A 17,433-nucleotide genomic window follows, 5' to 3' on the forward strand; every position below is an offset into this window, starting at 1 on the left:
GTGTGTATGCATGTATATATGTGTGTGTATATGTGCATGTGAACATGTCTATGTATCTGTGTGTGTATATATATATGCATGTGTGTATATACACACACACGCACGCACACACACACACACACACACGCACGCACACACACATATACATATATACATATATATGTATAACCTTCAAAGAAACTAGATTTGCACATAAAAAAAAACCATCTCCAAGAAATCTTTTCTCATTAAATATGATAAAACATGCCAAAAACGACAGGAGAGCTTAATGTAGTCTTATGACTTGTCAGTCCCTGTCAAACTGGCCTACCCATGTCAGCATGGAAAATAGACATATTATGATACTTATATATATATATATATATAAACAATATATATATATATATATATATATATGTCAAGTTTATGTTGAGTAAAATGAAAGTAAGAAATTGGAGAGTTAAGATGATAATAATTATTTATTATTAAAAAGTGCTCAACAGGTAAATTACAAATTTACGCGTTAAATTTGCGTTTATGTTATCTCTTTTACTCTTTTAATTGTTTCAGTCATTTGACTGCGGCCATGCTGGAGCACCGCCTTTAGTCGAGCAAATCGACCCCAGGTCTTTTTCTTTGTAAGCCTAGTACTTATTCTATCGGTCTCTTTAACCGAACCGCTAAGTTACGGGGACGTAAACACACCAGCATCGGTTGTCAAGCGATGCTGGGGGGACACAGACACAAACAAATACACACACACACACACATATATATATATACATATATATGACGGACTTCTTTCAGTTTCCGTCTACCAAATCCACTCACAAGGCTTTGGTCGACCCGAGGCTATAGAAGAAGACACTTGCCCAAGATGCCACGCAGTGGGAATGAACCCAGAACCATGTGGTTGGTAAGCAAGCTACTTACCACACAGCCACTGAGCATAATTTCATCAGAGAAATATATACATTAAGATATTACATGCAGACCTTTCAATTCAGGCAAGCAGACTAAATAAAGAGTTGTTTTTTATTGTTATGTGTGGATGAAGGGTTAACAAATCAGTTAGAATATAATGGATAATAAGGTAAAGTAAAGAATAAAATAGAATAAAATAAAAAGTAAATAAAGTAAAAATGAAAATAAAATAAAAGGAAGAAAATTGAAAATAAATAATATGAATGTAAAATAACAGAAGTAAAATATCCATTTATGAGGTATATGCATAAAAAAATGTATAAATACATATACATTAATAGTCATTTGCATATATGAAAAAAAACATACAGATCCGAAATTAATCAATCAATGCCCATTGGTTGAGGAAATTTTAAATTTGAGTGTATGCACAATTGCATCTCAAGAGGGAAATGTATCTAGTTATAACAGTTATTTTAATACATACATACACACACACAGACATACTTGCATATATACATGTATATGCAAATATGCATATTTATTCATACACACACACACACACTCACACACACATGGTTAAGAAGCTTGCTTGCTAGACATGTGTCTTGAGATTAGTCCCACTGTGTGACTCTTCAGACATGAGTCTAGTGCCTTCTCTGATAGCCGTGGGCCAACTAAAACCATGCAAGTGAATTTTGTAAACAGACACTGAAAAAAGCCTGTCTTATGTATGCATGTATGTATGCTTCTGTGTCTTTTCTTATACCATTATCTAGACATTGTGTGATGATTGTAAATGAACATCATTATCTTCATACAAGCAGGGTTTTACATTTTCAGTCTTCTGTGATAAACATGGTTAGCTATGTTATAAATAGGTTGGCAACAGGAAGAGCATCCGGGCTTAGAAAATCTACCTGGACAGATTCTGCCTGACCCATACAAGTGTGTTTAAGTGGGCATCAGATGATGATGATGATGGTGATGATATTGATTGTATACAGTGTTTGTGTGTGTAAGAAAGTAATCAGTGAATTTACTCTCTTGCTACTTGTACTTTCAGTCCTACATGTGAAGGTTGTGTCAGTGATCCTTCAGACAGTATGAAGGATTATACACATGGACCTCACCCATGTCTGGTTGTGTGAAAGTATTAAATGATGCCAGGGTAAATTCAGTGACTAAACTTTAGTGCATTCATCCAATACTCTTCTGTTTGTACACATAAACATCTATGTGTGCATGTATAATATATATATATATATATATACACACACACGCACACTTCATTTGAGGGTTGACAATGCCTGCAATCCAGCCCATGCCAAAATAGGAAATGAATGTTAAAGGACGATGATGATGATGATGATGGTGATGACTGTTGGCTTCATGCCAAAAATTCTCAGTAATTATCAAGTTTGCCATATGAGACGCTGGTATTTGTCTCCATCTTGGATGAGAATTGCTGACAATTCTTGGCATGAAACCAGTGGAAAACTTGTCAAACCACAAGTAAAGAATATTTATCCATCAATGCTGTGTTGAGCACTTATTCTCACCATTCAGTATTAATGTATTTTATATATTTATACATATATTAAAGGTGGTGCTCCAGCATGGCCACAATCAAATGACTGAAACAAGTAAGAGTAAAAGAGTGTGTGTGTGTGTGTATATATATATATATATATATATATATATATATATATATATTGAGAGAGAGAGAGAGAGAGATAGACAACCGAAAGAAAGGCACTCAACACATTCATTGGGAGTTACATGTATAGATAAAAATGGTTTGATTCAGAATCTTTGGTACTCTGAGTTTCAAGCACATGGCTAATCTTTGGCCATAGGAGTCTGAATGAGAGTTCGATTGAAGAGAGTCAATATTTATTACTGGACATTAGCCTACAATTGGTTGAGAAAGTCATGTGGTATTGATTTCAGTAATTCAGTGACAACAGTTAGATGGAAAATACCACATGATGAACAGGAAATCGACCATGTGGTGGGCAAGATATCGATTGTGTGGTTGGGATGAAGTAGGAAGGGGCAGTAGATTTGCGGGGTATACATGTTTATATCTACATGTATATGCCTATATATCTGCATGTATGCGCCATTACTTAATACTAGTGTGTGTGTGTGTGCTTAGATGTACATGCACACACACACACATACATATAAATATAAGTATGTATGTAACTTTGCAGAAAGACCACTTCATTGTTTCTGTTTTCCTTCCATTTTACTGTCATATTACTCTCCATTTATGAGGTAGACCATGCTCTTAACTAACGCTGCAGTTTTTTTTATATAATTTGTTATACATTTTTGATATTGAAAAGTGTTTCAAATTTCAAAAATGTTGACTTCTCTGGAAATTGCTGTATCAAATGAACTTCAAAATGAAAAAGACCCAACAGAAAAACTGTATGACCACAGAGAGTGATGGAGAGATTTGTGCTCTTTAGCCAAGATTAAGTCACTTTATTTAGGAGACAGTTGCCCTGAGTAAAAACCTAGTTGGATAAGGCAATATAATCTTCAATCTGTAATCATTTGTAATATTCAAAGACCTTAATCATACATGTTGTGATAGAATTTTTAAAACCTAACTTATTTTTGCCTGTTAGCATCATGCGTGGTCTCAGACAGGTTAGATCTAAAAGTGTCAAATGGTACATTGATAGAATAATATATTTCATTTCCATCAGCTAAACCTTGGTGCATGTGTTGGGTTTATGCTGCTACTACAATTATGGATGATGAGTAAGAATGCCATATCTATAAACTACATTTTTTTTTTGTTTTGTGTGTTGTTTCAGGGTTAATGATATCATTGTGAAGGTTAACGATGCCAACGTTGTGAACGTCTCTCATCAAACTGCTGTTGAAGCACTGAAGAAGGCTGGTACCAGAGTTGTCTTGGTAAGTTCACAAACAACTCCGTCATTCACATTTAACTACAAACTGAATAACTTTAGTCTCTCTCCCTCTCACATTGCATATTTGATGTTTTTGTCTACCCAATTACACCTGAGGTTATGGTAAAAGGCTTTGTAGATGCCAAACAATGAGATCAAAAACATGATCTCATGATTATATAGCAAACTTGTTAACCATTTAGCCATGCTACACACATACATGCACACATGTACAATTATGCATATAACTCAGTCATGGCCATATGATTAAGAATTTTTCTTTGTAAGGTGGTTCTAAGTTCAATTCTACTGCATGTCATCTTAGGCAAGTGTCTTAAACCACAGCGTCAAGTTGACCCCCAAACCTTACAAGTGAAATTGATGAGATGGAAACTAGTGAGGCATAGAGAGAGGGAGAGAAAGTGTGTGAGTGGGTGGTTGTTTGGTACTGTGTAGCAGACTGGGTATTGCAGTCAATATGGTTAGTTAATAAATTTTAAAAGACTACACCCCAGTATAGCTGCTTACCCATATCTAAACCAGCAAAAGAAAATTCTCGCATGCACATATAAAAGAAGTAAATAGACACCCCTTTAATCATTAAAATTTATTTAAATCTGAAATTATACATTCAAATTATTTATTAATTGCTATAATATGAATATTTAATATTTAGTAGACATGCCCTTTGCATTTTTCAATGCAAGGATCCTGTTAGGCATGTTACTGATCAGATGACGAATATTTTCTTGCTGAATTTCTTGCCAAGTTTCATGAAGTAATCTCAAAAGATCTGGCTTTGAAGATGCTTTCTTGTTCTTTTATGGAAGTGTCCTGTCCATTATGTCCCAGAGGTGTTCAGTAGGGTTCAAATCTGGTGACTGTTTGGCCATGGAATCTTTTTAATGGCATTCTCATCCAGTAAATTGAGACCATTTTAGCCATGTGACAAGGAGCCTCATCTTCTTCCATGAATAAAAACTCTTCTTTAATCATTTCACCACTGGAGAAGATTGGAACGAGTTCTTTCTGCAATATGGACACAGATTTATCTGAGTTTATGTCTCCCTCATACTCCACCAGCTCTGATCAACCATTGCTCCGAATTGCTCCCCAGACCATCACAGAATAATTGCTGTGTTTCATTGTTGGCTGCAATCTTTTCACACCAAATTCTTGATCACAGAGTCTCCAGACCCACACTCGTTACTGTCAGGAAATACTGACAAATCTGGACTCATCAGAGAATATGACAGTGTCCCAAACTGCTAGTGGTCTCTCCACCACCTCACTGGCCCAATCTTTTCTCCACTTGATATTGGCTGGTCGAAGAAGTAGCTTCCTTCTTGCTGCTTTGCCAGAATAACCAAGTTTGTTGAGATACCTGACAACTGTTCTGGGACTGACTCAACTTGTTCTGCTATGTCAGAGGACTTGCAACAAGGATTATCTTCCACACTTAGCAAAGAGGAGGGCCCTGGTTGATCTGGGCGAGGTGATGTGAACTCCTTCCCCTCTCTGGTGAATTGCACAATCACTCTATTAATTGTAGTATGCGGGATCCCAAGGTTTTCTGCGAATTTATGCTGACCATGTCCACCTTCGGAATGACCTACAATACAGCTTCTTTGAATTCAGACAGTTGCAAGACTTCTTTTGTACATGACATGATTAAACAGTCACATATAGAACCTGAAACATAAAAATGTCAATTAATAAAAACTATAAACTGTTCCGAGTTAGAATAAACATAAAATGAGGTTTTACGGGGTGTTTATTTACTTTTGTCATGTCTGTATATATACAGGAGTTATAGAATGGAGTAACTGGAATTATATAATCACATTCATTGACTTTCATCGCAGACAATGAATGTGGTGAATCTTGTATTCTTTTTCGCACGCTTGGCAACCCTGGTTGTCTACTGAGGAATATAAAAGGAACTTTTTTCAACTCATCATTCTTCGATAAAAGAAAATAAATCCACAAACTTTCATCTCAATAAAGCACTATTGTTCTTGAAAGTTGTTTTTTTATATTTACTATGCTTGAAGCTAACTTTCTTCATACATCTCGATCCCTAAATCTGATATATATATATATATATATATATACACATACATGTATAGATGGCAAAAGAACAGGACCCGTGCTACTGCATTCATTGTTTGTAATGAAGCTGTGTCTTACTGTCATTCACTCCTGAGTGTACAATCTTGTATAGAGGAATCAACTGTCAGTTAATGAATGTGATTATATAACTCCTGTTCTTTTGTCATTTGTTAATATTACACTTTGTACTTCTGATTTCTATAGAATTCCAGAGGTGAGGACATTCATGCTACCTCTCCACTGGAACTTAGAAATATGATACATTATACATCAACTGGTTGATTTTTTGGTCTCGCTGTGTCTAAGCAGAATTATAATACACACACACACACACTTTTTATTAAAGCTGTTCGCTTGACAGTTTTGATCAGTATGACCACAACCGTCTGACAAGCAGTAATGTGAAACTCTGAGTAACAGTCTGAAAATTTTTTGCAGCTTTAATAAAATGCCTATAACTCTATCTTTGATAATCAAATACTAATTTTTCCACCTTGTTTTTTATTTATGTGCTTACTTGTGCATGTATGTATGTGTAAATATATATATATATATATAATGTATATATACCAACACACACTTAAGTGCATGCACAAGAATAAATGTTATTGTCTGTATATACTCACTTGAAACAGACTATTGTTTAATAATTACCTGACTGGCAGGTGTGTTCAGGTGTCAAAATATACTGTTGTTGTGGTGTTGGTGGTGTTGGTGACTAGCCAATTTCACAATTGTTCAAACATACTTGATGGAATCGTCAATAATTAATTTTAATCTTCGTTCAATTTATTCTACCTTAAATGCAACAGTCAATATCCAAGCAGATTTAGTGCATTGATGATGAAAAATTTTAATCTAATCAACCATTTTACTTTTTTGGAAATTTCTGTGGTTTTTGTTGGGTTTCTTTTTTGTCAAGGGATTTCTTTTGCATTCTGTTTTCCTCCATGTATATTCAGTTATTATTATTATTAGCCTTTGCTCTGAGTACAGTGCTATGTTTTCATTCAGTAAGTTTTGTCAAAATCATTAATTTATTTGCCTGATGAGGATTTTGTTACCACATGTTTTATTGTAGATTTTGTTGTAGAACTGGGTGGGAGCAAAGAGACTGGGGGGGGGGGGGCAATTTATTTGCCTAAGCAGTGGGGCAAAGGCTTAAAACAGCAACATTATATTAAAAACTTTTTTTCAAAAGAGAATAAACAAGAGAGGTGAGTATGAGTTACAGGAGGAGGAAGAGAATGAAGTGTGGAATGTGGTGATAGTGGGAGAGGTAGTAGTTGAATTGACAGCTGAAGATCAACCATTGCCATGTCAGTTCCTTCTATCACCACCACCATCAAGCAAGGAGTCATAAGCCATCCACATCAAGACCTTCCTAGCTGCTGTTTGTTATATTCATTCATTTGTTAATTTATAACACAAAATCAACAGCTTGCCTGTGTTGATTTTATCGAAAAGTTAACTTCTAAAACTTGAAATTTTCCCTGAATTGAGTACACCACAAGGATCCATCATTACTTACATTTACCCTTTTCAGCCTGTAGCTAACTACACAATCTGCCTGTACCTTGTCAAAACATACAGACACCACCATATACAGATGACATCACTCTCATATATTTAAACTATTCTCCAACGCTGCATCAGTCACCAAGAAGCCTGATCCCAGAATAACAGACTTAAAGTAGCACCCACCAAATCCACTGCCTCCCTTATTAATCAGCAATGTCAGAGTACAGCATAAGCAACTTGTTTTAAACACTCAACAACACACACAGACACACACACACACAAAACAAAATATTAGGCACCATTGTCTGCAAACTCAACTCAACATTCACAGAACTACTAAAAGATACCATCATTATCATTTGACATTTGTTTTTCCATTTTGGCATGGGTTGGACAGTTTGACTGGAGCTGGTAAGGCCGGAGGCTGCACCAGGCTCCATTATCTGTTCTGGCATGTTTTGTTTCTGCAGCTGGATACCTTTCCTAACACAAACCAAAACAATACACAAATGTACTGAAAGCAATCATATCTACCATATTTAGATCCAGCAACAGCTATAGTGTGTAAACAATACATCATCAATCATGGACATGCCAGTCCTGCCTCGGATCCCAATCTCTCCTCCGTGAACCACTGGAAATCACAAGGCAAACAAAAAACAAAAAAACAAAACACAGGCATGGCTGCATGGTAGGAAGTTTGTTTCCCAATCACATGGTTCCAGGTTCAGTCCCACTGCATAACACCTTGGGCAAGTGTCTTTTACTATAGCCATGGGCCAACTAAAGCGTTATGAGTGGATTTGGTAGGTGGAGACTGAAAGAAGCCTGTTGTGTGTTTGTGTTTGTCCTCACCACCATCACTTGACAACTGGTGTTGGTGTGTTTATTCCTCCATAATTTAGCAGTTCAGCAAGAGAGACCAATAGATTAAGTACCAGGCTTAAAAAGAATAAGTTCTGGGGCCAATTTCTTCAACAAAACAACTTTTTAAGATGGTGCTTCAGCATGGCTACAGTCAAATGACTGAAACAAGTAAAAGAAAGAATAAAGAAATCATAACAGGTTGTACACCAGCCCCACCCACAAATCAATTACACAACAAAAAAATCAAAAATTAAAGACCAGCCATCTGAGTGTGTGAGGGGCACCATCTCCTACGTCAGTAAGCTTCAACCCTGACAGTCTCAGCCACTACATAAGAACAACTTACGAATATCCAGAAACATATACTACACTCCAGAACATAACTACTGCAACACTATCTCTCCCATACTACTCAGATGAACACAAGGAACACAAGGAACACAGACGTGCTCTCACTGGCTGCAAACACTATACTTGGATGCGCACTATTCACCCTTTAGCATTGAAACTAGCCAGAGCTGGCCTCTCACCTCAATCCTACAATATCATTCTAAAACTAAAGTCCTATCATTGAACTCTCTAAACTACAAGATAATGCATGGTTAATTCAAAACAATATAAATAAACAAACATATTTGACAGAGTAATCTGAATACTAAAGGGTTAGTAATAAGTGTATAAGATCAGCAACTGCTGCACGCTGATGCAGTTTCCCACCTCAACTATGTCCATGTCCAAACTCTACAGCTGTAGAAAATAGAATGGACAGTGGAGATAGTGCAACATGTGCAGTGCCTACAGGCATATAGAAACAGAGTTGACAGTGGGGAGAGTGCAACATATCTAGACTGTAACACTGCAACCTATGCAAGTTATCACTGCATGTTAGCATGCAGCATCTACAGGTGCACAGAATTCAATTGGCCGGAGGAAGGAATATGACATATCCAGACTGTCATGGTGCATCCTATGCAAATCACTGCATACCAGAGTGTGCAATCTGGCTCTTAATGGAAAGACATGAGCAAGGCATTGACTTCTTCAGCACTAAATAAGTATATATTACTAATGTAACACAATGAGGTGTTATTTGGAGTTTCTTGGTTTTTAACATTTAGGATTTATAAATAAAGCCTTTGTGTGTTGTTGTTGTTGTGGTGGTGGTGTATATGTGGGGGAGTTGTTTGTGTGTTGGCAGTGTGCATGTTTCTCTGTGTGCATTTTTGGAATGCACATACGTGAGTGCATCTGCAATGTGTGTGTGTTGCATGTGTATGTACAGGAGATTCTCGTTTGTGTAATGGTGTGTGAGTATGCATGCATTTCTGTATGTTGGTAGTGTCCATGTCTGTCTATCTGTTTATGTTGTGTTGTATGTGTGCGTTGGTGTCTGTGTATGTTAGTGGTATGTGTACGGTTGTGTGTGCATATCTGGTGTGTATGCATTTGTGTGTTCAAGTTGATGTATGTGTTTGTTAATGTGCTTGTATGTTGATGGTTTGTCGCTGTTATAATGTATGCGTTTGTGATATGGTGTGTAGTAGTATTTAGGGTGTGGGTTATATGATTGATGTTTGTTTATGTGTGTGATTGCCTCTCTAAATTTACATGCATATGAGTGACTGTTTCTGTGTGTGTGCACTATTTTCTCTCATCAATAATTAGTAATTGACCCCCACCCTCCCCAACAGGAAATAGTGTTGTTTTAAAACTTCAGAAATGAAAATATTTGAAATTGAATTTAATTCTAACAAATATTTCCCAACACTTCTTATAAATAAATAAATAGAATATAGTGGTGGGGTGGTTTAATACCGCTTGCATATTTGATTAGTATTTTTATTGTTTTTCAACATCATCATCACCACCATAAGCACAAACATCACTACCATCACCACTATCACCATTCCCTATTTTCACCATCATCACCACTGTCATTACCACCAACACCTTCACCATTGCCACCACCACAACCATCATCATCATCATCAACACTCTCACCCAGCCATTACGATCATAATCACCAACACCTTCATCACTGCCACCACCACCACCACCACCATCATCACTATGGTGATGATCATCATCATTATCACCTATACTTTCATAGCCATCATTACTATCACCATTACTATTATTAATGTGCCCCTGCTTTGTACAGTGTAATGAGGTCAAGAAAACCCTTGGGATCTAGAACAAAGTATCATTGAAAGGTACTATTTTACTAAATACTATTTTATTTGATTATGTCTCCATTCTGAACATTCTTCCTCCATCTTTTTATAACATATGAAGACATCCTCCTTCACACACACAATGCCTCCCCTCCCCCTTCCACCCTCCCTCTAATTCCCTTTCTACATTGTTCATTCTCTCTCTCTCTCTCTAGTTCTTTTCCTTTGCTTCTTTCTCTCTCTCTCTCTCTCTCTCTCTCGTTCACATTCTCTCCATTGCTCACATTTTCTATGTGTACCTGCAATAACTCAGTAAAGATGCTGTGCCACTGGCCCAGAAAATATCAGTATGAAGCTTTCATGTTTAACTCTTTAGCATTTAAATTGTTTTCTACCTGTTTTTGTGTTCAGAACCAGACAGATCTGGCCTCTCACACCTACCCTTAAATGTCATTCTTAAAATAAACAATCACATCATCGAAATCTCAAAGCATAATTTATTCAAAACAATGTGAATAAATAAGTATTACATTTGACAGAGTAATCTGAATGCTAAAGGGTTAAACCAAACCATGAATCTGGGAGCTAATAGCAATGCCTCTACATGGATGCTCAATATGCTAGAATTAGCAGCCAGATCTTCCTCAAACCATACTTATCTTAAAATAGAAATGACACATTAGATAATGTAGTTTCAGATGCACTGTGTCTCAATGAAATGCAGGATGATCATTGCTAGAACCTCTTTGGTTGAAGATTTGCTTAATCAGGGCTAAATTGGAACTAAACAACAACTTAGCCCATTTGCATTTAAACTGGCCATATCCAGCCCTAATATTCTACTGCTTTTATGTTCAAACCAGCTAGATCTGGCCTCTCATACTTATCCCACATTGTTATTTTAAAAATAAACTACCACATCATTGGGGCCTCACTAAGGAAATAACAAGGGATCAGGAGATGTGGCAATTTGCTGTGCTTGATAAGACATGTCAAGCTAAGTAAAATCGCTGTCTTCCACCTCATACAGGCTTGTCCTTTCAGGTGCTGGTGCTACATAAAATGCACCCTTGCTGGTGGCATGGGAAAAGCACTCAGCCACTCTGTTAAGTGGCTGGCATTACAAAGGGCATCCAGTCATAGAAACTGTGCCACAACAAATAGTTGGAGTCTGGACAGCTCTCCGCTAGCCAGATCCATGTCAAACCATCCTACCATGCCAGCAAGGAAAGCAGATGTTAAACGATGATGATGATGAACATTTGACAGAGTAATCTGAATGTTAAAGGGTTAAATCTTACAAATTTCATTGATAGAATATTGGCTAACATAAGGTTTTGGTAAAAACTCCTAGCCAGAAAACCATGCAGTAGAATTGACCCTGGTGTTACATGATCTCAAAGTGACCACACATCATTCCCTGTCACCATACATATACAGAAAGAGAGGGGGAGAGACCCACCTACCTCAATGAAACAGTTCTGGAAGCGGTGTATTCTACCTACATGTGACATTAATTCACACACCCTCAATGAACCAAACTACATCTCTTCCTCTCCTCTTCTCTTCTTCATGCACTATGCTTATCTCTCCCTCCCACTCCTGTTCCCCAATCCTGTCCTCCTTGCCAACTGTATCATAGCTGTTTTGTCACTCCCCCCCCCATATACCCTTGTTTTACCCTCACTACATTCCCTCTTTCCTCCTCTCTCTCTTCTTGCATTTCCCTGAACTCCCTACTCCATCACCTTGAGCAATCCTCAACCGTTCCATTTATATTCACATCCTTATTTCTTTTGCCTTTTCTTACTCTTATAGAGAGTGAAGCATGATGCAGTTGTCTGGCTTACCAGCTCCTGTCAAACTGTTCAACCCATGCCAGCATGGAAGACTGACATTAAATGATGGTGATGATATATATCTAATAGAGGGACAAGAACAAGAGTCATACCATAGAAAGATATATGGCTATCCCCTTCTGAAAAGAGAGACAGAGTCATTGTAACCTGCCTAAATCCTACAGCTTGTTAGATCTTGTCAAGATATCCAACCCATGCCAGCATGGAAGATGGGCATTACATGTTGAAGATGATTACACACATATGCTTAATAGGAAATCTATAGCAACATCCAAAGAATTTTTGAAAGCCACAAATCAACTGAAATCTTTGTATTCTGATATTACTGCTTGGAATAAAGTTTCAATAACTAAACCAGAACTAAACGAAGTCATTAAAAAGTTGAACAGTAAAACTTAATGACAAATCAAACATCACTACAGTTGTATAGACATCAGAGAGTGCCATAATAACATGAAAGATTCCAAATATTAGAGAACCACTGAAATCATTCTCATAGACAAACGAGAATGGTTAAAAGAAATTTCTCAAATCTAAAGATTTTGATGCATATATTTGGTGTGTGAAATATGTATAGTGGTGGAAAGTTCTATTTATGTGCTGCGATGCTTTCCCTTCCCTGATGAGCTAGTTCACTTCGTTTCTTAAACATGTGATTGGTCACCGCCAACACCCATGTGATAAATTCATTTCATGTGTATGTATGTATATATTCTGCACATATTTCATCCTCCTTTCTACAATGAGTTACCTCCCCATTTCACTGAAATCACTTCCTTTTAAAACCCATCTCTCATTCTCAATATTGTCTCATCCCACTTAATTTTCAACTGATTACCACTCTCTGTGCCTCCAATTTCTTCCTTCCTCTCTGAGTTACATCTTAGGACTACTATACTTCATCTTATCTCCCACCATTCTCAGCACCCTCTCTTATCTGTCTTCAATGGCCTCTCCCCAACCTTTCTCCCCCTCACTCACTATAGCCACCCCTACATCTGACATCTATCACTATATATATATATATATATATATATATATAGGGAGAATTCACAGAAAAACAGCAGACGAAGACAGGTGGTGTAGAAAACAAACAGATGTATTAGTATAACGCTCGAGAATTGAAAAAGTCTTTAACGTTTCGAGCCTATGCTCTTCCACAGAAAGAGACACAGAAAGAAACAAGGAGAGAAACACCCCTCTCCCGCCTTCCTCATTATCTCCCTCTTTTCTGATCTATTGACAGGTTTATTATACTGCTGCCCTCCACTCTTCCTGTGTTGCCACTTGTCACTCCTCTTTCCTGTGCCACTCCTATTTCTTTCACCTACCCACCTGTACTGATGTTTACCATCAACCACCATTCTATCCTTGTCCCCTTTGTAATGTTCACCCCCCAACCCCATTTCTAACAATCTGTCCTCATCCTTTGTCCACACTTTCTTATACTCACCTTCTTGGAAGTACATTGTAACATCACTATCACTGTCTTCTCTCCAGCTATTCCCATTCAACCTTACATAATGCAAGGCAGTCCTCTATTATATGACACTTGTACTTACCTCTGCATCTTACATTTATCTCTCAATGCCTGGCATAAAGCCTTCTCCTCCTTCTCTACTACAACTCTTAGTCTCTGCTTAGTCAAGGGGTCTTGTGACCTCAGTAATGTCAGTGTCACAAAAAAAAAAGCACCTAATACACTCTGTAAAGTGGTTGGTTTTTAGGCAGGGAATCCAGCCACAGAAACCATACCAGAATAGATATTGGAACTAAATGCTGTCTTTTGACTTGTTGCATCCTGTTAAATCATCCAAGCCACACAAGTATTGAAGATGTATATTAAATGATGATGATAATGATTTTTATGTGTGTGTAGATAGATAGATAGATAGACCACACACATACTTATTCCTGAACATGTGTGTATAATTGAAAAAGGAAACAAAAACAACAAAGTGTGGGAGCGATTTATTTAGAACAGTTAAGAATCTAAAATTGTTGTTCATTCCAATAAAGCTGCCCTGTAGCATTACACCTGAGTTGCAAAGATAGTAAACTCTCAAAGGTAGTTTAACCCAAGTAAAGTGGTGAATGGTAACTTTCATATCCATTTTGACTAGAGTTCTTTTTGTTTGTTTTCGTTTTCCAATTATTGAATTACATCTGAAAACAAACTAAAATAACACAAAACTAAAGTTTTGCTTCCTTAGAGTAAACTTTCAGCATCTGCTGGAATAATTCCTAGTGGAATAAATGGTTATTGGTTGGAGATTGGGTGAGACTAAGAATTATATAAGAGAAGCTGATCTTCCTCATGTGTTACTGTCGTGTGTTGTGAGAGATTTACTTGTTATATTGAGCAGGTTGGGAGACTGTTGTACAGGAATTTCTCCCACTCTCTCTCTGTCTCTTTTTCTTTTTATCTTTTTCTTTCTCTCTCTCTCTCTCTCTCATATGTATGTAGAACTGTTACAATAGATAGGGTTTATCTTTGATGTGTGTCTGTTGATTGGCTCTAGTGGTGGTGGTGGTGGTGGTGATTTCTAAATAGCATTTGTACAAATACATTTACACACCTGCCTCTAGCATTTAGTTAATAAACATAACCAGTTTTCATGTAGTACTAGTAGTAGTAGTAGTAGTAGTAGTAGTAGTAGTAGTAGTAGTAGTAGTAGTAGTGAGCATAGCAGTTCTAGTAACAGCTGTTGTTGATGTCTTTCCTCATTCAACTTTACCTCTCTAGTTGTATCACTCCACAATTAACAAGAACTGTTACGAAGAAACGATCAATGATTCAATTAGTAGCTGCCATCGATTGGTGAAATATGTATCACACACTTCCTGGTGGACAACATCACCAAGAGGTAATATTTACCCCTACTTAAATGTGGATTTTCTGTTAGAACAAACTATACTGTGATAGATACCATGCAAGAAACTCTCATATTGGCTTTTGGTGGTTTTGGCACTGGAGATGGCAGAGATTTATCTCCCTGCTCACGATATAAACAAGAGTGCACTTTTGCACCATAAGCCAATATAGGAGTTTCTCTCTTAGTATCTACTGCAGAATAGTTTGTTCTAATGGAACAGCCATGTTTAAGTGGGGATAAATATCCCCTCCCAGTATTAATACTGCCTCTGTCGCTAATCTCCTAATATAATAATAAGCATAGTGTTTTTATATTTTTGTATATAAATCACAGAGTAGAAGTAGGACAGAGTAGGGGAAAGAGTAGTATAAACGTAGGGAGAGGAGAGAAAATAGCAATTCAGTGAAGAAGTATTGAGAGTAATAGCCCTGGCTGAGAGAGAGTGAGAGAAAGTAATAGCAATGGAGAAAGGAAGGGGTGAAAAAAAAAATCAGCACTTCAATTCTGTGTGAGTATATGTGTGTGTATGTAAAAGGGAGGTATGGGAATGTTTGTTTATGTGGGGGGAGGCAATGGAAATGGGATGGTGAATGTTTAATGCTGAAAAGAAAAATCAAACAGCATTTCAACTCTTTTTAAGTATATGTGTGCATGTACAAGGGAAATATGTGAATGTTTGTATCTGATTATTATGTACTTTATTTTATACCTTATATATAAAATACTACATTTAGCCATCATTAGTATATATATTTTAACATCACTTTATAGCATCTTGATCCACATTCGTCTTTCTGTGATCAGTATCCTAAAATGTACCTGTCTCCTTTAAAATGAAACAATACAGTTAAATAGAGCAGTGGCTTATTGTGCTGGAGTTTACACCCACTGCTGTGATATTTGGCTCAACTCATTTTAAATCTTTATTGATGTAGTTCATCTGTCATTTTGTGGAATGTGTACCAAATCATCTGGGGATGATAGCTGTGTTATACTGGGGTTCTAGGGTCTGATACCTTATTTTGATGTATAAAATGAATTCTTTATTATTGGTGCTTGATGAAAGCATTGAACAAAATGCCTTGCAGTATTTGTTTTGGCTCTTTCTAAGGTCAAATCTTGCCAAGGTAGATTTTTGCTTTCAGCAGCAGCAGTAGTAGTAGTAGTAGCTTTTTACATGTTGCGCAACGTAAAAAGCAGCTGTGCCAGCATCACATAATAAGCTCCTATGCCGCAGCCATTTAAGAAGCCCCTGAACCAGCATCAAGTAATAAGCACCTGTGCCAGCACCATGTGATAAGCTCTCATGCCAGTGCCACAGAAAAGCACCTTATACCAGCACCATGTAAAAAGCACCCAGTACACTCTGTAAAGTGGTTGGTGTTAGAGAGGGCATCCAGCCATGGAAACTATGCCAAAACAGACGAATGGTGCCTGGTGCAGCCCTCCTTCCAGGAGTCAAATATCAGTCAAACACCGAGGTTTATAAATTTGACTGCCCCTTTCTTTCAAATATGAGACCTCGTGTCTTGTGTAAGAAATCAATATTTTTTTGTTGGAATACTTGCAGTATGAAAGGACTGGACCCAAAGCTTTTATGTGGCTGTTCATTTTTCTTTTTTTGTTGTAATGTGTGTGTGATGTTTAATGACTATGGATTGTTGTTGGTTATGAACAAAGGTGATGGGAGTGTAGCAGTGGTAGTGGTGATTTTGATGTGTTATTGAGGCAGTGATGGTGGTGGTTTTTATGTGGTGCAGTTATGGTTTTTGATGTATTGTGGTGGATATGGTGATTTGGATGCATAGTGGAGGTGGTGGTGGTAGAGGTGGTATTGAGATGTGTTAGTAGTGTTGCTGTTTCATGATAGTTTAATGATGAAGGAGTAGTTGGTAGTGGTAGCAGTATGTACAGGAGAAGACATTGGTGGTGTAGTCATGGTGATAGTAGTAAGGTTTTGTGCTGTGTCATCACAGTAACTGTTTCATCCCACCTCAGTAATGACCAATGTTATAAAGGTGTTCCAGCCATGACTATCCCATTTTATATTCAGTGTATCTTAAACTACATTATTCAGTGTATCTTAAACTACATTATTCAGTGTATCTTAGTCTTTTAAAGACATTAGGGTGTGATTTCAGGGAGATTTGGCTACTATTTCAATTAGTTCAAATGACCACATGGAGTA

General features: G+C 37.2%; 1 protein-coding gene across 1 annotated transcript in view; it reads left to right on the forward strand.

Moving 5' to 3' along the window:
- Positions 1-17,433, forward strand: part of LOC106876507 (disks large homolog 1) — a gene marked incomplete in the record, with an annotated part of 700,185 nt that overhangs the window by 445,484 nt on the left and 237,268 nt on the right. Inside the window, 1 exon segment of the mRNA XM_052974679.1 lies at positions 3,738-3,840. Coding sequence (XP_052830639.1) covers positions 3,738-3,840 — 103 coding nt within the window.

Source organism: Octopus bimaculoides, chromosome 19 (assembly GCF_001194135.2).
Source record: "Octopus bimaculoides isolate UCB-OBI-ISO-001 chromosome 19, ASM119413v2, whole genome shotgun sequence".
In the NCBI taxonomy this organism is placed as follows: Eukaryota; Metazoa; Mollusca; class Cephalopoda; order Octopoda; family Octopodidae; genus Octopus; species Octopus bimaculoides.